Genomic DNA, 27,024 nt, shown 5'->3' on the forward strand with positions numbered 1-27,024 from the left:
AAACAAGAGGAGAATGAGTTCATGGAACAGGATCTGTGATTGGCTCTGGGACAAATGATAACATCTGATTGGCTCTGTGGTAATAGACACACCCATATTTGGTGCCACAGTACTGTGGACGTAGACATGGCCTATTAATGACCTGGTCTGGCCCACTTCCTGACATCCCTGCGCTACATTAAGGTAATTGGTTCCCAACAGAGGTTCATACACAACGTTTTTCATGTCATTCTGAGGCAGAGCATTAGCATTAGCATTAGCTTCTCAAAACGCTGACACATGACTACAGCTGCCAACTTCTGAAGCCTCAGAGCATCTCTGCAGAAAACCTGCCTCATATTGACCAGGCTGGTAAATGTTTCTGCAGCGTTCACTGGAGGTCAACTGGAAAAGGTCCACGCGCTGTAAAAAACACAATTAATCAGCTGACATCACCCCCACCTCTGCTTTAAAGGACGTCGGACTTACACTGAATTATGCATGTCTCAAACACACTGTGATTTTAATAGAAACTGAAAAACAGCCAAAGTCAGAAAAATCTACTGTGGCAATAGTTCTAAAAATAAAGAAATAAATCACATCACAGAGTTAGAATTCAAACACTCAAACGAACATTCAAACACTGAAACTAACATTCAAACACTGAAATGAACATTCAAACACTTCTCAGACCTTGAAAAAACATTAAAATTCAAGCATTTTCAAGGATTTCAAGCACCTGTACCGACCCTGTAAATGTTGTGTGTGTTTGTAGATCCACTGTATCTGTATGTTAAAATGAACATGTATAAATAATATACTGAGGCTGAATATTAGTCCACTTACACTAATTTATATTACGACATTTCAGGTTGTTCATGTTATTCATATTTTTTAAAGGATAGTTAGTTGATGGAAACTTTTTCATGATGTGATCTGACTGTTTTCATGTTATTTTTGTACTGGTCCGACCTGTTTTACATCATATTGGTCTGGATGTGGAACCTGAACTACGTCCCTGGGTGACAGTAGTCTCTTTTCCATTGGACATCTGCGCAAAACTTTACCGATATTTAATAAATATTGAAAAAACAAAAGTGTGTAATCTGGGTTTTTTCATTAAATCACAAATGCGATGATTTTGTTATTTATTATCGTGAGATGACTTGAGAAGTCATTCCATAAACATGTCAACAAACATAAATATGGTGTTGATTTACAGATATATTCATTATTATTATTATTATTATTATTATTATTATTATTATTATTATTATTATTATTATATTACCCCTCTATCGCCTACTAAATTCTAAAATGATTGGGTTTCCTGGTGTGTCCACACATACTGTGACATGTTTCTTTTAAAACTATTCTTCTCTTGTTGTAATGTCCAACAACATCAGTTTTTTTGTTCATGTGACTAGTTGTGGAAAAAGGTCTTTCCATTGCAATATTTTGTGAATTACCATTTGTGCTATTCCCAAACAACCACCTCTTCCCAGTGCAAAAACTTTGATCAAAAAATGAGAGTTTTGGTGAAATTGTCATTTTCCCATTAGGTAAATTTTTATGCACAAGTTATGTTCATGCAGTTTGAGGGTCAGTGGAAAAGCGACCTGTAACTCCATCATATTCATGGTGTCTCTGATGTGGACTCAGGCCTGTGTTTGTTAGGGCTGTAAGAAAATATCAGTTCTGCAATAAATCGCGATATTTCATTTCACAAAACTATCGATATTAAAAAGTACTGTATCAATATTTTTAGGTGTTTATTTAAATGCAGATATTGTGGAGGTTCATTTTTGTTTTTTGTTTTTCTTTTTTGTTTATATTTTATGTAATTAGTTATTTAACACTCTTTTATTAAATAATGCTAGTTCCTTTGTTGGGACTGCACAAAAATAAAGTTATGATTTTAGTTCTGAACTAATACAATATGAACATTTGAACAGAATCTTCAACTGTAATGTCTGTAAAACAGAATTTCGGTTTGAACACAGGAACATTTTGTGATATAGCATTAGATCCTGCTGTGATCAAATAAAAATGTGTTTAGTATTTGTGCATATTTCTGCTGTAATTCAATTCTTCAAGGAAATAATAATTTAAAATAAAGAAACAAACAAAAAAATTGCCTTTTTAACAGTATCATGATATATCGTATCATGATCCTAGTATTGTGATTTGTATCGTATCGCCAGATTCTTGCCAATGCACAGCCCTAGTGTCTGTGGTCTCCTCCTTTCCTTTCCTTTTCGGACCTGTTAGCCCAGCAGTGGGTCTGACTCATCACTTCTTGCTGCTGCTCTGGGAGCTGTGGATGCCTTCGTATAATCAGTCCTCAGGGAACCACACAGCTCCACTCAGGTCTGGGCTGGGCTGAGGACCACAGAGCTGCGTGGAGATGACTGCACGAGCTCAACCTGTGTTTGCATGCTATGCTGAGTCATGCGGGGGGGAGCATGTTTAAGAGGTCATGCAGCCGTGCAGATGGGGGATTACACTAACATGTTCGAATATGCAGCTGACACAGTTAAAAGCAGCTGCATATGCTGCACAAACACACCGTGGATGATGTGACAGACAGGTTCAGCTCAGGACGTGGAATAAATCACACCTAAGTCTAAAACCATTCTTGGAATACCGCTGACCGGCTCCAGGCCAAATGGTGTCGGTGATAATAAATAGTTTGTGTTGGAAACTGTAGCCCTGACATTTACCACTGCACCTGCTGCCGCTCATCTCCCACCCACAACAAGATGCATGATGGGGAACGAGGACAGTTAAAGCTGGGAAATGGAGCACGTAGTACTCTGCACTCACACTTGGAAACAGACAAATATAGGCAGAGATGCGGCGGCAGGCTGCAGACTAGGGTTGTGTACTGGCAAGAAACTGGTGATACGATACAAATCACAATACTAAGATCATAATAAGATACATTACGATACTGTTAAAAAGGTAATATTTTGTTTGTTTCTTTTTTTTTTTTAAAGATTATTTCCTTGAAGAATTGAATTACAGCAGAAATATGCACAAATACTAAACACATTTTTATTTGATCACAACAGGATCTCATGCTATATCACAAAATGTTCCTGTGTTCACACTGAAATTATGTTTTATAGACATTACATCAGTGGTTACCAACCTTTTTTGTTTTTTGGCTTGTGACTCCATTTTAACATCATAAATTTCTGGTGACCCCAGACATTAAAAATGGAGCTTTTTTTTTTTTTTTTTGCTAAAATTAATTTGTTTCTGATCATGTCATAGTTTGCTGTACTATGTTACAAATAAATGTTAATGTTAGGGGACATTTAGTCTATATATTGTATATTATTATGGACGGAGGCAGTAAAGCCAGGCATAGATTACTGCACAAAGGGAGAATTTGATTTTCTTTGGTCAGGACATGTACAGTCAGTCCAGCTTGGATTTACAAGGCTGACAATTAATACTGAACAAACAATAACTCAAACTATGAATTAGGAAAGAGCTGCAGCATCTGAAACTGACCACATTGAACATTTTACACATAAACAGAACCACAGTGCTTCAGTTTCACAACCACAGTTTGTCATGTCTTTTATGGATTGTGATTGTCTCTCTCAACTCACCATATAGTTTTTATTAGTAGTTTTTATTTTTTATCAATTACGAGAAATTTCAGGCGACCCCATTTGAATTCCAAGCGACCCCACGTGGGGTCCCGACCCCAAGGTTGAAAAACACTGGATTACAGTTTAAGATCCTGTTCAAATGTTCATATTCTATTAGTTCAGAACTAAGATCAGAACATTATTTTGTCCCCACAAAGGAACTAACATTATTTAATAAAAGAGTGTTAAATAATAATAAATAAAATATAAACAAAAAAGAAAAACAACTAAACTAAAATGAACCTCCACCACATCTGCATTTGAATAAACACCTAAAAATATCCATACAGTACTTTTTAATATCGATACAGTATCGTGAAAGGAAATATCGCGATATATTGCAGAACCAATATTTTCTTACAGCCCTGGTGCAGATGTCTAAATACTGGAGGATTTCACATGTAGGGTTTCAGATAAAGTGGGTGACGCTGTAACGGTGCAGAGCTCTGCACATCGACAACAGCAGGAAGGAACAGTAGAGCACAACGGCTGCTCATTAGAGTGTTTCTGCAAAGGGAAGGGGATGATTCATTCATTTGCATGAGTTCCTGCTCAACAGCAGCAGAAGAGGCTGAACTCAGAGCAGGAGTTAAAGAAGAGCTGAGGTTGCAAGAAGAAGAAAAAGAAGAGTTGAACCCAAACGTGTGTGCATTCGTGGACACACCAGGAAACCACATCAGTTTAGAATTTAGTAGGAGATTTTATTAATTTAAGATTTTTTTGCTTAAATCAAGATTTTTTTTTTTTTTTTTTGCTCAATTCAATATTTTTTTTGCTTAATTCAAGATTCATTTTTCCTTTATTAATTCAAAAAAATTTTTTTTGCTTAATTCAAGATTTTTTTGCATGGTAATGAGCATTCTAGATTCAAAACAACACAGATTTATGTTCCTGTTTATGGAATGACTTCTACTGACATCTACCAGAAGAGAGAAACTAATCAGCACATTTGGGATTGAATGGAAAAACCAACATTACACACTTGTGCTTGGAACACATTTATATAAATATGGGGACAGTTTAGCTCAGATGGACCATGGACCAAAGGGACTAGTGTCTTCCTGTGAAATTTTTTCATGTTATAAATTCACCCCATGGACCGGATCAGAGCCTCTGGGGGCCTGTTTTGGCCCACGGGCTTTATGTTTGATCCCCCTGCATCGAACAGGCTGAGCTCCAGAAGTAAGCCCATGAGTCACCAGCAGAAGACACTGTGTCACGTTTCCTCTGTAACGACTTCAGTAGCAGAATTGAAGAGGAAAAAAAGGCAAAGGGGGGGGCCGAGCCGTGAATAGGACTCAGCGACATCTGAGTCGTGACTTCCGCTTCACGCTGCCTCGTTTCAGTCCATGCACGTGAAGCACACAGAGAAACTGCGGGCATGCAACACAAAGTGCACCCAGAGGATTAAATAACGGGGGGGGGGGGGGGGGGGGGCATGAGCCGTTAGTGAAACTACCACAGAGATCTGACACGCTCAGAAAAACACCCAAACAAAGGCCCACGGTGGAAACACACCAACGCAACACAATGACCAGTGTAAAACAACAGCAGCCCCACATACAGATACTGACACGGTCCTGGTCCAAACACCTGAACACAACCGGGTCAAAGGGCTGGTGGTTCTGAACAGTACGATGGAATCAGCTGCACACAGACTGACACTGAGTTAACCCTTTACACACCAAAGTCACAATATTACAAAAAGCATCATAACTGACTGAAACAGACCAGAATAACTCCAGATACAGTTACCAAACCTCATTACCACCTCCCATCTACAGGGGTAGACATGCGTCCCACCTACAGGGGGCAGACATGTGTCCCACCTACAGGGGGCAGATATATGTCCCACCTACAGGGGGCAGATATGTGTCCCACCTACAGGGGGCAGATAAGTGTCCCTTCAGTCCAAACACTATTATAGGACATGTCTCTGTTCAAACTGTCGAAGTTAAACCAGTTTAAAGGCCTGGTCCACAGCTGGGTTAGTTCTGGTTTGGATAAATAAAGACAGATTTGGATAAAAAAAAAAAAAATTAAAACTGACTGCATTTGACTTTCTAATAATGTTTAAGTTCATTTATTTGACGGATTAGATACAAAAACCAATAGTAAAACGTCCATGTTTTGTCAATATACTGACAAAAGTTTTATTGTAGAAACTTTAATATATTTGACTAGTGCGTTGATCCATTGATCCCATCCATCCATCCATCCATCCATCCATCCATCCTGGACTGGAACCTGGACTTAATTCATCCTGGAGGATAAATGGAGGTTTTCCTTCTGCATCATTAATGGTAGAACTGTTCATACATCTATGAAAACACTTCAACCCAGAATATCTCCACAAATGTTTGTGAGCATTTGCAGTTTTCTTTTCTGGCAGATTTAATGAGGCCTCGGGTAAACACGCGTCTTATCTAAACTGGCCATTTCAGAACCCGTCTCCAATAAAAGCAGAGGAAAATTGTTTCTTTCATGAGAGGAGGCATAATCAGAGCATGTGCAGCCGCTGTAATCTCACACACAAAGGGTTCCTTATCTGACCAGGATTCGGATTAATGTTTTCCCTGTGGAGAACAGTCACATGACTGACGCTCCACTGGCCACTGTGGTCATCTACAGCCTGCAGAGTGGTGGTTCCAATCAGGAGTTAGGAGGAGTTATGAGGAGTTCTAAGGAGTTATGAGGAGTTATGAGGCGTTATGAGGAGTTCTAAGGAGTTATGAGGAGTTATAAGGAGCTGAGGAGTTACGAGGAGTTATGAGGAGTTATAAGGAGCTATGAGGAGTTACGAGGAGTTATGAGGAGGTATGAGGAGCTACGAGGAGTTATGAGGAGTTACGAGGAGTTACAAAGAGTTATGAGGAGTTACAAGGAGTTATGAGAAGTTACAAAGAGTTACGAGGAGTTACGAGGAGTTATGAGGAGCTATGAGTAGTTATGAGGAGTTATGAGGAGTTACAAAGAGTTATGAGGAGTTACAAAGAGTTATGAGGAGTTACAAAGAGTTATGAGGAGTTATGAAGAATTCTAAGGAGTTACGAGGAGCTATGAGGAGTTATGAGGAGTTCTAAGGAGTTATGAGGAATTATAAGGAGTTATGAGGCGTTATGACGAATTATGAGCAGTTATGAGTTTGTTTTTTTTCTTACCCAGCTGATAGCTGATTTATTTCTGTTTATTATTTTATCTTCATTATTTTTCAGCCAAAATCATTGTCCTGTATTTAATTCACTGATCATTCAGATGTTCATGAAATTAGAGTAAGTTCAGATGTTATTATGTCAGAATAGATAGAACTGGAGAAAAAATGTAACTTTCTGCTAAGTACATCATTAACTACAGTAGAAGTGTGACGTTCTTGTCTCCTACAGAAGACACAGATGGACTGCTGGTCTCAGGAGGACTATATGTCTGTGTACTGTGGTCTGGTCCACCAGGCTGTAAACCCACGCCCGTAGGTGTAGGATCTGACCTGAAGGCTGTCATCCTCCTTCACCAGCTCCTTCTGGGGGAACAGGTCCTTGGCCTTGATGTACTCCAGACTGGGAGGCCCCTCTTCACCCTGGAGGAAACAGCAGACCAGCATCAGATCAACTTCAGCCCAACATAAGACCAGCATCGGACCAACATCAGACCAGCATCGGACCAACGTCAGACCAGCATTGGACCAACATCAGCCCAACATCAGACCACCCTGAAAATGACTATTGCTTCTTTTTTTTTGCTTTTGTTGTTCAGATTTATTCATTTCAATACATCAACACCTATTCATATAAACATGTTCCACCAAAACAACTAATCTCCAACTTTATTTTGCAAAAAAAAAAAAAAAAAAACCCTGCTAATCAAATAAGATGTATTTAAAATCCTACTGAAGACCCATATAAAATAGAATCAGACCTGGACCAGGTCTGAACAGCTATGATAAAGTCCTTCAATTCAATTCAAACATCTTTATTTGTCTCTCAAGGTTAGTTTAAAAGCACATGACATAAACAACAACAACAACAACAGTGTCCAATGAATACCATGTGAATGTGTGAATAATGTGGGTACAGTGCAGATAAACGTTCACTCCTGTATCATCATCAGATCCAGGATCAAACTCCTCCTAAAACTCAGACCTGTTTAATCCGACCCCAGGAGTCAAAGTGTGTCACGCTCAGACCTGTTCCCTCATTTTCATTGAACTGATATGGGTTCAGCCTTTGATTCCAGCATCCATGCCAAGTGGATTTCACCATCATCCACAGCAGCTGACGCACATGTCACGTAGCAGATTAAATATTGACCAGAGACGACAGTGGTTTTTAACCCATAAACACCCACACATGGTTTTAGGGCAGTTCCCAAATTAATGTTCTTAAGTGATTTATCACCATTTATTTTAATATTACCCTCTTCAATTTGTGGGTTTTTTTTCAGTGTGAATCCAGTATTTTTCTATATTTAATTCACTAGATGTTCATTAAAGCTCAGAGTCAATTCAAAAGTTATTATATAAAAACAGATCAAACTGAATAAACAGTGTCTTTTTCAGTCCAATCTGTCATTAACTGAACATAAACCCAGTGTGTCCATCCACTGTTATTGATCCAACTCCATGGGTTTGACTGGTCAATCAATGTTGTAGAAGATGACGGTGTTTCCATGGTAACTACAGAGCCTCTGAACGTCCAAATATGGCCATATCTGATGACCATGAAAAGATGAAAAACTGTATTTTACACCAATTATTGACTTGGATAGATATGATTAGTGGATCAACAGGGATTAAACAGTTCCATCAGTAGAAGGTTCTGGATGTTTGGGTCTTTAAGGGTTGAGTCAGGTCAATGAGGTCACAGCTTTAAACATCCCCGTTAAAATGAAACAGAATGATGTGGATTATCTAAGAGCAGTGTTGGGCAAATTACTTTTAAAAAGTAATTAATTATAGTTACTGGTTACTTTCCCCAAAAAGTAATTGAATTAGTAATGGAATTACACCTTCATAAATGTCATTAGTTACAAGGGAAAGTAATTATATTATTATTTTTTGGAAAAACCTTCAAATATGTAAAAGGAAACTGATTTTTGAGCATGTTTCATGGGCCAGTTGCATAGAGTAGAAAAGCAGACAGGTACTTCATACCATGACTTTGGTGAGGCTGGGGTTCACCAGAGCCCAGCTGGGGTCCACCAGGGACCGGCTTGTCCACCACATAAGTACATATCTGCATTTATAGGAAGAAGATGCTCCTCCAGTTAATCCCACATTTCCACTTCTTTCAGTCGCTCCTCCCTGATACAGTGGTAAATGTCTTAAATCCTTTCAGTCGGACTCACTGATAACTCCTCCCCTAAATTAGCTGTGTACGTAGCTGCGTTCAAGTGAATGGGGTGTGCTGCGGACGACTCAAACTCGGACATGTCATTAGTTGTTCAGGTGAAGGTAGCGTGGACAACTCAGACTCATGAACACACAGTTGAAGCATGAAGGCAGTGTGGGTGATTTGAATATAAGAACAGCTCGCAACAAATCGGTTCTTATCATTCACTGAAAAGAGCCGTTCAAAAGACTCGACTCGTCTGTGAACGTCACACCTCTCGTATCTGGCTGAGCGAGCCAGGACGGAAAACAGCTGTTAGATATCAGTGCATAGTAATGCGCCACATTTCACTGCTGGTAACGGTAACAGGGTTGTAACGTTTCAAATAGTAATTTATTAGATTACCCGTTACTGGAAAACAATAACGGTGTTAGTAATGCCACTATTTTTAACGGAGTTATTCCCAACACTGTCTAAGAGCAGCTCCACATGTTGGACTGATACTACAGGTGGAAATGAAGACAACACAGACACCAGGACTCAGTGGAAAACACACATCTGACTACAGTATGGAGTTATTAAGATAATTATAAAACTGATCAGGAGCATAGACGCTGATACAGGTCAACTTTATTCATACATACAGGAAAATCCAACCAATGCTGCTTCATATAAACTCAAACACCGACTCAAAACAATAAAAATACAAATGTTTTCAGGCACCGATGGGTTCAACTACCTGTATATACTGTAAATATAGGGTATATATTTACAGTATATACAGGTTAAACTACCTGTATATACTGTAAATATATACTTGTTCTATATCCATCCAAACAATTTACACACATTAAAGGTGCTGGAGACTTTAATGACCAATTTTTCATCGAGTCTGTAAAACCTGTCATAGCCTAAGTATCACGAATCCATAAGTATTTCTGTGATTACTCACCTGAATCTCTTGCATTACAGTGATCGATTTTGAAGTGCCATCCACCATGAACAAACCGTGTGTTTACAAACCGACCAGGGACGTCACTTGGACATCTTCGGAATTTTGTCGCGACGTGCGTTGTGGGAAATGGAGGTTTGCGCAGCCACCTGTCAGCGGCAGTGGCAGCGCGATCATATGTCATTATATGGATGAAACAAACACGCAGAAACGGCTGAAACACAGAAACGGCTGGAGGAATATGCATAGAAGGAAGGGAGTTCCTGCCATTTCTGATCATGTCAGTTCCAGCTGCTGCTGTAAGCTGCACGAGCCTTCGCTTCCCACAATGCATGTCACGACAAAATTCTGAAGATGCCTGAGTGACCTCCCGGCTCATTTGTAAACACATGGACTGTTTATGGTGGATGGCACTTCGAAATTGTTCACCGTAATGCAAGAGATTCGGGTGAGTAATCACAGAAAGACTTACAGATTTGTGATACTTAGGCTATGACTGAGGTTTTACAGATTTGATGAAAAACTGGTCATGGAAGTCTCCAGCCCCTTTAAAATAAGGTTTAATAGTTCGTATAATAACAAATACCTTCCAAGAAATTAAAAATAAAGAGAAGGAAAAGAAAAGAAAATCAAAAAATTAAGATACTATGCCTGCACTTCAGTCCACATCAAAGTTTGTGCACATACAGACGGACGGATGGATGACAAACTGATGACAATACTCTGCAGCGAGGGTGGAGGGTAAAAATTAAAGAAAAGAAAGGAAAAGAAAAATAAAGAAATGAAAAATATAGATAAGAAAAATGAAGAAAAAAATATTTTTTTCTTATAAGATATATTTTCTCTTATTTTTCTCTTTATATTTGATATTTCACTTGTGGTTTTTCTACTCGTCTTTTTCTCTCCACTCGTTTGTTGTTTGTTGCTGCTGTAACTGTGAAACTTCCCCACAGTGGAATAAAGTCATATATTATCTTATCAAGAAAAGAAAGGAAAAGAAAAATAAACAAATGGAAAAATAACAGACAAATGAAAACGTAAAGTAAAGTAAATAATGGGATGTATGTATCATCATGCTCATTAGTTGTAATTCTTCAGTTCATTGACCCTTAAACACTTCAACAGTCACATGATCAGTCACACCAATCACAGCCTTGGTTCGTCCTTATGGTTTGATCATGTTCTACTGTCAGGGTCCTACCTTTAATTGTTGATGCAGCCTCTCTTTAACACCCCCCCCCACTGTTTGATCCTACAGACCTCCTACGACGCCTACAAACACCACAACTGTCACAGGTTCTGATTAAACCACATGATGATCTGACCCCCACGGCGTCGGCATCTGACAGATGGAGATCACCACGGCGACGACCTCTACCAACCGCCATCAGAGACACAGACAGGAGGAGACAGAACCTAAACCATCAGTTACTATAGCAACCCAAAAGGATTCTAACCATTAGAACAGGCCTAGATGTTTATAAGTTGTTTTTGGAATAAAAGTGTCAGAAAATGTCTTTTTTACCAATTTTTTTGCACCTTTTTTCAGGAAGAACTTAACTTTCAATATCTGTCCATTAATTATCATTATTATATCAAATAAATGTTTAAAACAGTGAGTTATAATAAAAAATACAATAAACTGACTTACAACTGTAAATGTTCATAATGAAACTTTATGAGGTTATAGAAATAAACTTTCATCTATTTTCCATGTGTTCAAACATTTGAGTTTGTCTAGATCAGGGTTGTCAAACATGCGGCTCAGGGGCCAAATCTGGCCCATTAAAGGGTCCAGTCAAGGTCAGTGGGATGAATTTATGAAATGAAAAAATTATACTTAAGATATTTACAATGGTTTTAATTCAGGTTCCACACTCAATGTAAACTGGATCAGAACCAGTAAGGTAAGGTAAGGTAAGGCAAGGCAAGGCAAGGCAAGGCAAGGCAAGGCAAGGCAAGGCAAGGCAAGGCAAGGCAAGGCAAGGCAAGGCAAGGCAAGATAAGATAAGATAAGATAAGATAAGATAAGATAAGATAAGATAAGATAAGATAAGATAAGATAAGATAAGATAAGATAAGATACTTGAACAAATATGAATCCACTGTATGTGTTCGTTATAATGTACATGTGTAAATGATAAACTGAGGCTGAATATTGGTACAATTAGACTTTTTTCAAAAATAAAATTTCATTTTGTTCATGTTATTCACATTGTTTTAAAGGATAGATTGTAGATGTAAATATTTTATAAAATAATTTTACTTTTTTCACTGTAAAACATAGAAGTTAAACATAAAAAAGTAAGTAAAATGACATTATTTCTATATTATTGTGTTATTATTTTCCGGTCCCCATGGTCCGGTCCACTTCAGATCATACTGGGCTGAATGTGGAACCTGAACTAAGATGAGTTTGACGCTTCTGTCACAGACAGTCTTTAAACAAGACACCAGGACCACTGAGGACAGAGGACGGCCCCTGTCTGTCCACAGGTCCGTCCACAGGTCCATCCTCAGGTCCGTTTGTCCCATGTGTAAAAACACTGAAACTGATGCTCCTGCTTTTTTATTTTGACTCTGATCAGCTTAAACCAGATTAAAACACAAACGGCCTCCATGACTCCGACACCAAGCACAGCTCGGCCTGTGTCCGACAAGATTTCTGCTTCGTCACTGCTGAGAGCCTGCACCCCTCCCCCTCCCCTCGGCCCCTCCCCCTCAGCCCCTCCCCCGTCTGACGGCCGCTCCAACACCGCTGTGCACGTCCACGTCCACATTCCCCCTCTGTGCATTTATTATGCATCAATGTCAGAGTGGATCCTGCATGAAACCGTGAGAGAACGTGTGTTTTCTGCACAGGACGAACAAACAGGTGGACGTGTTTGCAGATGAACATCCTCATCGTAGATGTTTTCAGGTGTTTTAACCGTTGACGAGGACAAGAACCGTCGATAAATGAACCTGTGAACCCGACTGTACGACGACACCAAAGAAGACACAGAAACCACAGACTGGATGAGGAAGTGTCTGGTCACCATGGAGACACCAGTCGGTTTTGGCTTCAGACTCACAGGCCTGTTCTCTCTAAAACAGGGGTGTCAAACATATGGCCCGTGGACCAGAACCGACCGACACAGGGTCCAATCCAGCCCAGAGAACAAAAATGACTCTAAAGACATTAAACTTCCAGGGTGTTGAACATAGATGTTAGAGTGAAATAACCTATAAATAATGAGTCCATTTAATGAAAAAAAACTATCCTTTAAATAAATGTGAATAACATGAACAACCTGAAATTTATTAACAAAAATAACAAATTCAATAATATTATGTTTCAGATTATTATTAACACAATTCACAGATGAGTGGATCAATAAATACACCAAACATTTAGTATTAGTACAATTACACTGATTTATATGAAGACACTTCATTTAATCTAATGTAAATAAACTGAACAAATATGACCAACCTGAACTGTCTTCATAAAAATCAGTGGAATAGTTCCAATATTCTGTCTGTTATTAAATGTTGTGTGTATTTATTGATCCACTGTATCAGTACGTTCTGTTAATAATAAGCCATATGAGACATAATATTGTTGAATTTGCACTGATTTTTCTTCATAAATTTCAGGTTGTTCATGTTATTTATATTTTCATAATCTGTGTCCGGCTCCAGCCAGTGACAGTAGAATTCCATAAGTCAGTCGTCTTGTAAAGCTCTAATATAAATGTGAGTTGTCTGGAAATGTGAGGACAGAGGACGGTTTGATTCCTAATAAACACTAAAACAGAAACAAAACCTGTTTTTTTCATTACATTTGTTTTTAATCTCATTCTCTACTTATACATTTATTGATGCTGTTTCTTTTCGTCCTCTTCATAAACAGGTCTGTTGAATATCTCATCTCCACCTGTCATCTCCTTCCCTCCATGTTTACTGTTTACTAACTGAGGAGGTGCCACCCTCCTCCTGCATTTTTGAAGAACAAAACACCTAAAGATAGTGATGGTGCGTTCAAGGGCTCTGCCCAAAGGATCAGTTCTATCCAATCTGATCTGATCTATTCATTCATTTTCTGAACCCTCACTAGGGTCATGGGGGCAGAGCCTATCCCAGCTATATATGGGTGAAGGCGGAACACCCTGGACATGTCTCCAGTTCATCACAGGACTGACATACAGAGACAAACAACCACTGTCACATTCACACCTATGGGCGATTTAGATTAGCCCATTAACCTGTCAGTGCATGTCTTTGGATGGTGGGAGGAGCCAGAGTACAAACTCCACACCCATAGACTGGTGTTGGAATCGAAACCCAGGACCTGCACCACCTTGTCACCCAATCTGATCTAATCTGATCTGATCTGAACTGACCAGTCCAGTCCGGTCTGGTCCATTTGACCTCATACTGGGTTGAATGTGGAACCTAAACTTAAGTGCCTTTGACGTTCCTGGTCTTCATTTGTGGGACATTTCTCCGTCCTTCCTCTCCAGATTATTGCCTTAATGTGATGGTGGCTTTGTCCTGGACTTAGACAGATTACAGAACCACCTCCTGATGCAGAGGTGACCTCCTGAATATGACGGCTTCTGCTTCTAAGAATCTGGGTTTGTGCAGCTGTGGACGTATTAAATGTGGCAGACAGAACACGACGTGTCATAGATAGGAAAAACGACCCAGAATCTGAAAAGGACGGCAGACGGGGACACATGACGAGAACAGGACGAATGAAACACATAAAAACCATCAAAATAAGGCCTTATGAGCAGTGAGCGCGTGCAGTGCAGACCGGCGTTTACGGGTCAAGATGGGAGACGGCGGAGGATGATGAAGCCTTCCTCTTTTATCCCCGTCCTCTCTCCCTGTGGATGAATATTTCATAGAGCGCTGTCGTCTACATCATCAGTCCCATTTCAGTCTCCGACAGCACGGAGAGCAGGCCTTTAATCAGAATGCAGACTCCATCTGAACTAAACCAAGTTCCATTTAACAGGTAGAAAAAGGAATGGAAAGGAATCACATCAACAATAAGAAAGACAATAAGAAACATTAAGGACACGGAGGACAATGAGTCATACAGGAATAAATACATTTGTTGTTGTTGTTACAATATTTTCAGAAAAAGGGAAAATAATTTAATTCTACGAGTTACCAGACACTACAACCACCACTGCCTCTGCAAAGGCTCGTGGGACTTTTCATTCCCACTCAATGATCCTGTTCAATTCAGGCCCACGTTTACACTTTTAAGGTCAATGTAAAGATCATTTTACAAGTCAAGAAGGCTGGACAGAATCTGACGCTTTACTAAATGTACAACAGTGATCTGAAAAACTAAAACAGCAACAACCACCACATACTGACTGGAAAAAGGCTTCAAATAGGTGAAAATCACAAGTATCTGCTCATGTAGAGGCGTCCTCAGACTCTGAACACATCAGACAGACTTTTAGCCTGTTTTTCATGTATTTGTTTTTGTATATTTTGCGCCTGCGTTATAGATACGATACAAACTGAGGCTGCAAAGTTGAGCAAATCCCAAAAACCAGCCTGTGTCATACTTTAATCACAGTGTGATACCACAGATGGCCAGTAGATGCTGGCTCCCACAGACTTTCACTGCAGTTCTCTATAATAGGACTCATTCTGGTCTCTTTGGTTTTATTTAAACAAACGTCCGGCTCCCTCAAATTAAAGTTTCCAAATGTAGGGAAAAGGAAAATTAGCTGCACAACAGCGGAACAGAAGAATTAGTCAAACGTCTATAAGTTTCACTTTCACTTTATGGAGCAAGTCGGTTTTTTTCAACCCGTGGGGCTTTTATGGAATTATTTGACCTGACCCGCCCTGCAAACAAACTGACATTCTTTGGACCAGACCTACAAGTAACTCTGAGGAAGGATACAGGTTGTAGCTAAAACATGTAAAGGGAAAAGAATGAACTCTTTTTCCATCTGACAAATAGGACAAAGAAATCTTTGCGAGTATCCAACTGATCTGCACATCATTAATGTACGGTGCAGAACCCCCCCCCCCCCCCCCCCCCCCCCCCCCCCCATGTAATACCTGGACGGACCTGTCCACAGAGCAGCTACAGCAGTGGTAAACATATAGCCCGTGGGCCAAAACCAGCCCACCAAAGGTTCTAATTTGTCCCACAGTATGGATCTGGAAAGTGCAAAAATGATACTAAAGTTATTCAGAGTCAAAGGTGTCATAGTTGTTTTAGTTCAGGTTCCACATTCAGACCAACTGGGATCTACAGTAAAATAATAGAATAATAACGTAGAAATAATGACTCTGAATTGAAATCAAAATTTCATTGTAAAAAGTCAGTATCGAATCGCTTTCAGACTGGGATATCACTAATTTTCATCATGTAATTTTACATTTTTCACTCAAAACATAGAGAAAACTTTGGAGTTGACATCATTTGACTTGTGACACTAGTGAGGATAAAGCAGATTTAGAAAATGAATGAATGAATGTATGAATGACATCATTTATAGGTAATTATTGTACTGGTCCGGCCCAGTTCCGGTCAGATTGGCTGAAATGGTCCCTGAACCAACATGAGTCCAACCCCCTGCTCTAATGCACTGGCTCACATTTGGCCCATTGCCACTTTGACCTTTGACCACCAGGACCAGGTGTCTGTACTTTATTGTCGGGAACCGAAGCCCGACCCGTTACAGGTACTGAGGAGGGTCCAGTGACAGAACCAGCCCACAGCTCATCTCCAAAAAGCTTTTGGCTCCATTTGATTCATTTAGCTAGCAGACATAATAGAATTTGAGTCATGGAAAAATCTAAACCAATCCAATTATGCTTTTTATAGCTCCATTTGGTGCAGACGACACACTGCAGACGGACGCACAGCTGATGGATGGACAGTAGAACCGCTGTTGTTCCACAGTTTGACCACGACAGCTCTGATGATGACAGAAGCAGCTGGTTTGAAGGTTGACGAAGCCGCTGTCCCACAGGTAACGGACGACCACGACGACGCTAAATTATAGACGGAATGACGGGGGAAGGACTACAGAGTCAGCGAAGCACAGACGGACTGAAGTCACATCATAAATACTGAAATGCAGAAGCACGACCTGTCACAGCCCAAGAACAACAGAACATCAGCTGCATCAGCCAGAAAACGAACAGACAGAAAAAGAACCACTGTCTGAGCAGATGACAGGTCTGAGGGAGAAGACAATGACTTTAATTAAAGTCCATCAGAACCAGTCCCACAGTGGGTTCAGCTTCAGATCCAGCAGTTCCAGGGGTTTTTGTTTTTATCTAGTTGTGCCTATTATAAATGAGGCCTTTCTGATACATTTCATATCTTTATCAAAGTCATCATTAGGGGTGTTAGAAAATATCGGTTCTCGCGATATTTCATTTCACAATACTGCATCAATATTAAAAAGTACTGTATCAATATTTTTAGGTATTTATTCAAATGCAGATATGGCGGAGGTTCATTTTTGTTTTTCTTTATTGTTTATATCTTATATCTTATTTATTATTATTTAATACTGTTTTATTAAATAATGATTATTTGAAGCATCCTAAAAGCACTTTTTACGGTTTGAGAGGCAGACGGTAGTTCCTTTGGAAACTAGGAGACTTAGAAAAATTTTGTGATATAGTATTAGACCCTGTTGTGATCAAATAAAACTGTGTTTAGTATTTGTACATATTTCTGGTATAATTCAATTCTTCCAGGAAATAATCTTAAAAAAAAAGAAACAAACAAAAAATTATCTTTTTAACAGTATCATGATACATTGTGATATATCGTATCGTCTTCCTAGTATTGTGATTTGTATCGTATTGCCGGATTCTTGCCAATACACAGCCCTAGTCATCATGTTTCCCTCCTCCTCTTCTTACATTTGGAACATTTATTCACATAAATCCATGTATCATTCGTTCTTTTCATATTCAATTGAGAATCCATGATCGGAAAACGAAAAAATGACTCCTTATTTCATTATTCATTTACAAATCAAAAATCAAAAAACAAGTTCTTTTTCATTCTTTCGATTGTACGCACAAATTAAAAAAAGGAAATAATCAAATCGACCAAATGTGGGCTTTCATGTTGACATTTTTGATATCTGATTTGGTTTGAGACCCTCAAGTTCCTGAATTCTTTGTGTGTTCGGTGAAGTGTCTTCTCCTTAGATTGTCTCCCATGGACCCACTGTATTAGACAAAACAACAATACCTGGAAGATCCGGACCAGTTTTTCAGTTGTCATGTCGTCTTCCTTCACAGTAACACATTTGCTGCCTCTGAATAACCCCAAATTCTCCATTATTGCAGAATGCATTAGACAGAATACTAGCAAACCCACGACTGTCCAGAACAACACACCAACAAGTCAGGAACTTCAAATCAGATATCAAAAATGTCAAAATGAAACCCCACATTTGGTCCATTTGATTATTTACAATTTTTAATTTGTGCGGACAATCAAAAGAATGAAAAACAACTGTTTTTTTCATTTGTACGTGAATAATGAAATAATGAGTCATTTTTTCATTTTCCAATTGTGGATTCTCAGCTGAATATGAAAAGAACCAATGATACACGGATCCACATATCCCATTATTGTTCTGCACTTTAATTTGTGACAACTAACGGCCTAAAATCACTTTTTACTGTGTGAAAGACACAGATGTCAGTTCTTTAGTTGGAATTACACAAAAATAATGTTATGTTGGATGATTCAGGGAGCAGGACCTGAAACTGTTTCAGACATAAAACATAATTCTATTTATTTATTTATTTATTTATTTGTGTGTGTTTTTTGTTCAGGTGACGACAGATGTGTAAACTTTATCCAAATCCTGCACTTCAAGTTTTTACAGAGAAAAGTTTTGTGACAAAAACTAAATTTGTTTAGTATTTGTGCATATTTCTGGTGTAATTCAAATTTTGCAGGAAATAATGTTCTAAAAAGGAACAAAAACAAATCGCCTTCTTAACAGTATCGTGATATACCGTATTGTGATCCTACATTTGTATCGTATTGACAGATTCTTGCTGATACACAGCTCCAGTGACACCAGTGCTATCTAATCCCAGTTGTGGAAATTCATCATATATTCCACCATATTCAGTCACTTCACCGTCATCAGTTGTTTTCATCAGATGAAATGAATGAATTCATCTAGATCAGAGCTCTCAAACTCATTTTCTTTCAGGGGCCACATTCAGCTCAATTTGATCTCCAGTGGGCCGGACCAGTAAAATAATAACATAATAACCTATAAATAATGACAACTCCAAATTTTTGTTTTTGTTTTAGGGCAAAAAAACCCATTAAATTATAAAAAATACTTACTTTTATAAACTATCCAGACAAAAAAGATGTGAATAACCTGAAAAAACTGAAATTTCTTAAGAAAAACAAGTGCAATTTTAACAATATTATACCTTAACTTATCATTTACACATGTACATTACTTATCAGATCTACAAAGACACTAAACACTTAGTAACAGGAAGAAATTGTCAAAATTGTGCTTAATTTTCTTCAGACATTTCAGGTTGTTCATATTTGCTCAGGTTATTCACATTTTATTGTTAAAGGATAGTTTGTAAATGTAAATATTTTCATACCAGGAGCCAGGAGGAAACAGGACTCCCAGCCTGTGTTCTGGACTGTGAGAAATTTAGAATATGAAAGGTTTGGGGTTTTTCAGAGACGCGGGTTAAACTAAGGCATCATCATCATCATCATATATATTTGATTCACATCCTCAGGTAAAACACTTCCAAAATCTCTTTGTGTTTTGTAGTCGTTTTACTTTGTTTTCTGTTCTGAGCAGAACGACAAGTTTAAAACCATAAATAACTTAATTACCTTGTGCTTAATTAACCTAATTACCCGTCAAGGAGGTTATGTTTTCATCGCAGTTTGCTTGTCTGTTTGTTTGCAAGATAACTCAAAAAGTTGTGGAAGGATTTTGATGAAATTTTCAGGAAATGTTGATACTGGCACAAGGAACAAACGATTAAATTTTGGTGGTGATCGGGGGGGGGGGGGGGGTCTAGTTTTTTTATGTCATTTTCATCTTATTAAACAAGAACTCAGATGCATAAAAAGTAATTAAAATGACAAAAATGCACAACTCCAATATCAGAAACTACAGGTCCGGGTTTAGGGTATATGTTTATGTATCAGAAACTACAGGTGTGGGTTGAGGGTATATGTTTATCTATCAGAAACTACAGGTGTTGGTTTAGGGTATATGTTTATCTATCAGAAACTACAGGTGTGGGTTTAGGGTTTATGCTTATGCATGTGCTTCTGTTCAGTCCAGTGTTTTCTTTTTGTCTCCTGTTGTATTTTGACTCGTACTAATAACCGTGTACTTCCTTCATTCTGGATGGTAAATGAGCCGTTAAACTGGAAGGTAATAATGATTTGACCTTTATCATGATAATTCCACACATGGACTAATCTTTGAGCCTTATGTTTATAGTAAACAAAACCCTGACCCAGTTTGTACAAAACCCAGGGAACATTTTAATATGATTTATTAAATAATCTGGGGTTTCTGAGCAGAAAAGTCACTTAAAACGACGACATAATCAGATGCTCTATGGAAAACATCCACGTAATTTTGCGGTCACGTTGCAGGACTGGTCTGTTGGATTTTTACAGACAATCAATCACAGGTGGTCTGATAATTACCTTCAAAGCTTATTTTAGTCACAATAATGTGTCTATATTTGTATGTGTGACTGTATTTCACATTATTTTATTTAACTTATTTGTGTCTCATACGGAATATACGGGGTGTGGGACTCTGAATGCACCGTTTGGAAATGCCTCCAATAGTCCGGGCTACTGTAGCGGCATTAGCACCGTTAGCACTGTTAGCATAGCTATAGCCGAACTGGAGCAACCAAAACTAAAAAAACTAAAATACTATTAATGGTTGATTCTAATATAAAACAATACATGGCTGTAATTTCTATACAGCAAAAATATGTAAAAAGTATCCAATTACATACTGTAATTATATTTACAGTAATTAGCAGTTAACTGGTAACTTTTTTATTTGGTATTTACTGTAAATTCTACAGGATATTTGTTACAGTGAAAGGTTAGATACAGAAAATAAATTCATTTAGGAGCTGATAAAGTATTGCTGGGTGTTTATGGGTTAAAGCGTAACTTTCAGGCTGATAGTGGATGTGCAGCTCAGAGGTGAACCTGCCCCCCCCCCCCCCCCCCCCAGTGGGAGATTAAAGCCCAGACACTGGTTTAAACCCTCATTATTTACACCTACAGAAGCAGCTACTGTACGTCCGTCTATCTGTCCGTCCGTCCACATACCGGGACTGCAGTTTGGACGCCGCTCTGCTCTAATGCTGCAACACTGGCTGCACAACCTGCACGCGCTGTACGCATCGTCCTCGTGGCAGGCCCTGGCTGTCCCGTCAGCCAATCAGAAAATAGCTCCAGGTGGAGGCCAGTCATGACAGCACGGGCCATAAAGAGTACATCCTCATCATCAACACACTGGGCTAATGTCATTATCTGTATGTGGAGTCAACACCGGTTACTTAATAACTGCAGCACTCACGTGTGTCGACACCCACCCCCCCATACACACACACACACTGATTGGCAGGCAGGCAAGATAGTGATGGAGGGTGTTCGAATGCAGCAGACTCACAGTGATAAAAGGCTGTGGACTTACAAAGCAGTTGAGCATGGAGCAGGACACCCTCCCTGCGAGGCTCATGTCGATGGGGGGGGGCAGGGCTGTGGCTGAGTGACAGGCAGCCTATGGAGCAGCAGCACGACCGGAGCACGAGGAGCCGGCAACACCATTCTTCCCCCGCCAGCGCTGGAGCCTCCCCACACCTCGTCCACGACTCAGAACCCCTCCGCCCCCCTGCCTTCCCAAGTGCCGCTTGTATACGCCAGCCGCCGGGTCCGGGTCTCATTCAAAGCCCCCCCACCCCAGCAGGCCCCCCCTCCCTCCCCAGTGCTCCCAGAGAGCAGGCTGGTGTCTGAAGGCAGCTCCTGTTGCAGCTCTGACAGTCCATAAAAGAACAATCCCACTCCGGTCCGCTTACATCAGCTGATCCACAAACACAGGCACCAAAAAGAGCAGAGCGAGGAGACGAGTGCAGATGTGCCCTCTCAGCTGCGGTGGAAAGGATGGAGACAGGGATGGGGACAGGGATGGGGGGGTCGCTCCGCCAAACAGACACCGGAGAGGCAGGGAGGCTCGGGGAACTGCCGGATGCTAAGCTCCACCCTCTGCGTGTGCATCAACCTCCCGTTCTCACATTCACGTGCTCACATTTCTCTCCATATCTCGCCCTCTCCCCTCCCACTCCCTCTTTCCCCTCCCCCCACCCCTCCTTGTTCACCCTTCACCGACATCTCCTCATAAATATGCTTCTCCCCCAGCAACGAGGCGGTAAAGCACACAGTGTTCTGGAGGATGCTCCGACTGCACCTGAGACCGGCCCAGCATCAGGCTGCACAAACACAGGCAAATGCACTGACAGTGGGAGGTGTTGCAGAGGTGTGTGTGTGTGTGTGTGGGGGGGGGGGGGGGGGTTCTGCAGAGAACAGTAGTGACACAGCATTCTGCTCATTCTCCCTCACCTCTGTCTCTGAGAGGCTTTTTGCCAGCGTCCGACACCAGGACAGTTATTTTTACAGAACCTTCTTGTGCTTCTTCACATAATAAGACAAGGGCGAAGTGTACAACAGCAGAGTGGGGGGGTAGGAGGGGTGGAGGGGAGGGATACAGCCCTTCCCCCCCTAACCCCAACGTCCTCCCCGGTGGAGTCGTGACAGCCGCTGCCTTCAGCTGATGCCTGCATGAAGCCACACATTATGTAACATGTAGTAGAGCAGTATGGATGAGCACTGCAGCACTGACAGGGGGAGGGGGGATGGGGGGGTCAACAGTAAAGACCACTTCATCAGGATGAGTTTTAAAGATGTGGATGAAGTGAACTATGATCAAAAGTCCAGTCACATGTCCAGTGTGATGCTCCTCATATGGATCAATGAGGCTCCGTTAAGATGCAGGTAAATGGGTCCATATGTGACCTGGATCTGATCTGACCCAGACCACTTTCATATGTGGTCCTAAATCTGACCCAGACCACTTTCATATATGGTCCTAAATCTGACCCAGACCACTTTCATATGTGGTCCTAAATCTGACCCGGACCACTTTTATATGAGGTTCTAAATCTGTCCCGGACCGCTTTCATATGCGGTCCTAAATCTGACCTGGACCGCTTTCATATGTGGTCCTAAATCTGACCTCTGACCCAGATCACTTTCATATGCGGTCCTAAATCTGACCCAGACCGCTTTCATATGGGGTCCTAAATCTGACCCGGACCGCTTTCATATGGGGTCATAAATCTGACCCGGACCACTTTCATATGGGGTCCTAAATCTGACCCAGACCACCTTCATATGTGGTCCTAAATCTGATACAGATCTGATATTTTCCATTATCCACAATTTTTATCCGTTTTTGTTAGTTTTGGAAGTACACAAAACAGTTTCAGTTAGTTATCATTTTTTTTCTTTTAATTATAGTTTTTATTTATTTCATTTTATGAAAATGTTTTTCAATTCTAGTTTTCGTCATTTCGTTAGTTTTCGTTAACAATAATAACCTTGATTGTTACCAGCGACTCACTCCAAACTGATTAAGAATGGTTCTGATTGGTGGATGGCTGCGTGTGTCAGGTACCCTTGAAATTAGTTAAAAACATGTTGAGTTCATTTTCCTCCAACATTGTAGGACCTGCAATGTGACTATAGTGCACACGTACATTGCGATGACGATGCTCAAACTATATATTGTGCAGCTCTAAACTGTACATCCTGTTCTCACTGTTAAAAACCAGTTATGTGATGTATGGACGTGGACGTGTATCTGAACACGGTTTCATTAAGTAAATGGACTGAAAACACTTTCCACAAATCAAGCAGAACCTCTGCGGCTACATCACACATTCAGCTTCGACTCAGTATTTATTAAACTGGGCTATAAAAAAAAAAAAAGAAAGTGAAATAAAGTGCACATATGTTTAACCCTTTATGTGTCACAGTGTCTGATAGTTTATCTACTTTTATCTATTTAGAAAAAAATCCCAGTGAATGAGATTATTCATATGTGGACAAACAGGACAGTGAAATGTCATTTTTACTTTAAGGATAAACTTGATAAAACTACCTGGTCTGATGGTCAATAATAACAATAATCATATTAATAGTGATAATTATTTTGTTGTTAACTAAATAGAATTACGCATTTGTGCATAATCTTGAACTTGTGTATAATTATATGTTTAAGATAAAAGCTGCAGTCCATTAATATGAACCAACGCCCACTTTTTTAAAGGTTATTTCCCAAAAACACACTTCCTGTTCTGGATAATATGGTGTTATTTTCTGAAGTGTTTTGGTTTCTGCATTTTAGGTTCCCCCGCAAAAATACTCACATACTCTAGTAAAATGTTGTAATGACAATAACAATTAAAAGAGAATGAAATAAAATGAAACAATTATAAAATAAAATGCTTTACACAAAATTAATTCTAAATTAATTTTATCACTGAAAACATTAAAAAAAGAAACTCAAACATATGTGCCAACCTGTAAATTCAACAGCTCTAACTGAAACACTGAAAATCCACATTTTACATCATTCTGTAGCTGATCCGTCTTTGTCTCATTTAATTATTAATCATCTCATATCTGTCAGATGTTAATGTGAGTGGTGTTAAATCTAATCCTGAGATTTAGACCCAAATTTAGAGTCAGGTCTGCTTTTATTGGGAACAAAACTGAAAATATAGAATAATTAGATTAGATTAGATTAGATTAGATTAGATTAGATTAATTAGATTACATTAGACTAGATTAGACTAGACTAGATTACATTTCATTATTTTACATTTCATTATATTACACTAGATTACATTACACTAGATTAGATTAATTAGATTTCATTTCATTACATTACACTAGATTAGACTAAACTAGATTAGATTAATTAGATTACATTTCATTACATTACACTAGATTATATTAGACTAGATTAGATTAATTAGATTACATTTTATTATATTATATTACGTTACATTACACTAGATTATATTAGACTTGATTAGATTAATTAGATTACATTAGACTAGATTAGATTAGACTAGACTAGATTACATTTCATTACATTACAGTAAATTACAATATACTAGATGAATTAGATTACATTTCTTTACATTACACTAGATTACATTAGACTAGATTATATTGGACTAGGTTAGATTAATTAGATTACATTTCATTGCATTACATTACACTAGATTACATTAGACTAGATTATATTAGGTCAGATTAGAATAGATTACATTTGATTACATTAGACTAGATTACATTAGATTACATTTAGGAGTGTAAGAAAATATCGCTTCCACGATATTTCACGATATTTCATTCCACGATACTATATCAATATTAAAAATGTGTATCAGTATTTTTAGGTCTTTATTCAAATGCAGACATGGCAGAGGTTTATTTTTGTTTTTTGGTTTATATTTTTGGGAATCCTGTGAGCTGCTCTTTTATTTCTATATTCACATGGGTATTTTGCTCTGTTGTTTGTATATGACAATAGTAGTACTGTGATCCTGCAGGTCATACATGTATTTTTTTTTAAATTGATAACACTGATTTGTTAAATGATGGTTAGTTAAAGCATCCTAAAAGCACTTTTTACTGTCTGAGAGAGGCAGATGGTAGTTTTCCAGGAATTTTTTTTTTTTTTTTTAAAAAGAAGCAAAACAAAAAATATCACCTCAACAGTATTGTGATATATTGCAATATATCATATTGTGGTCCTAGTATTTTGATTTGTATCGTATTGCCAGATTCTTGCCAATACACACCCCTAATTACATTACATTACATTCAACTTTATTAACCCCTTAAACAGAGCCTCGGGAAATTAAGGTTCCAGTAGCAGCACCAATAATAAACAGTATCTAAGTAATGAATAATAATAACTATAAAAACAGCAGTGAAAAAAACACTCAACTGTCATTAGAAGGTACTAGATTACAATAAACAAACTAGTAATAACTAAATAATATATGGAATTAAATAAGTAAATAGTAATCATAACATATATAAAATCCCAGGATACAAATTAATTAACTATCCTATTAACTAAAAAAAACCTGATATGTGAATTCAGTTTAATTGTACCGTCATTAGAACAGTAGGTCTGGTTCACCTTCACCTCATTAACATGCAAAAGTTGAATCCAACATAAACCCAAACCCTGACTCAGTGTTTATGTAGATGCAGATCTGTGCTGGTTCTGGCTGGATTTGTCTAAGTTCTGGTTCTCACGAGGTGCCCGGCTCCTCTGTTGGTCTACTCTCCGATGGCGTCTGTTTGCCATCTGATCAGCGGCTCTGAAACCCCTCCCTCCCTCCACCTCCCAGCCCCACCCAAACCAGCCACGACGCCAGCGCCACATTTGGCGTCCTGTGTGTGGGTTTATTTTAGGAAAGGAGGGCAGCGAGTCAGTGAAGCAGAGTCTGAACCTCAAGTAGACGCTCAGAGGCAGAGGAAGGACAAGAAGGAGACAGGAGACAGCAGAGAGGAGACAGGAGACAGGAGAGAGGAGACAGTAGGAGGACAGTGTAGGACGGACCCAGACAGGTTTACTGGAACCAGTTCAATGCACCAACATGAAGGTTCAGACTAGAAACTGGGTCAGTCCTGATGGGTTCTGGTTCTGCAGCGCCACCTGGACCACATATAAACCAGTTAACCTGCACCACCTGGACCATATATAAACCAGTTAACCAGCACCACCTGGACCATATATAAACCTGTTAACCAGCACCACCTGGACCATATATAAACCTGTTAACCTGCACCACCTGGACCATATATAAACCAGTTAACCAGCACCACCTGGACCATATATAAACCAGTTAACCTGCACCACCTGGATCCTATATAAACCAGTTAATCAGCACCACCTGGACCATATATAAACCAGTTAAC

The 27,024-nt window shown here is 39.3% G+C and overlaps 1 protein-coding gene across 5 annotated transcripts in view; it reads right to left on the reverse strand.

The window, feature by feature from the left end:
• Window positions 1-27,024, reverse strand: part of mtmr4 (myotubularin related protein 4) — a 63,200-nt gene that overhangs the window by 19,490 nt on the left and 16,686 nt on the right. For 2 of the 5 annotated variants that reach the window (XM_030153198.1, XM_030153197.1), the window contains exons 1-2: window positions 21,656-21,836; window positions 7,129-7,218 (exon numbers count right to left, since the gene is read on the reverse strand). In XM_030153198.1, coding sequence (XP_030009058.1) covers window positions 7,129-7,218; window positions 21,656-21,700 — 135 coding nt within the window. In that variant the 5' untranslated portion in view covers window positions 21,701-21,836. Of the gene's footprint in view, window positions 1-7,128; window positions 7,219-21,655; window positions 21,839-27,024 lie in introns of those variants that run through there. The other 3 variants (XM_030153195.1, XM_030153196.1, XM_030153194.1) reach the window with 2 other exon arrangements.

This window comes from Sphaeramia orbicularis, chromosome 14, assembly GCF_902148855.1.
Source record: "Sphaeramia orbicularis chromosome 14, fSphaOr1.1, whole genome shotgun sequence".
In the NCBI taxonomy this organism is placed as follows: domain Eukaryota; kingdom Metazoa; phylum Chordata; class Actinopteri; order Kurtiformes; family Apogonidae; genus Sphaeramia; species Sphaeramia orbicularis.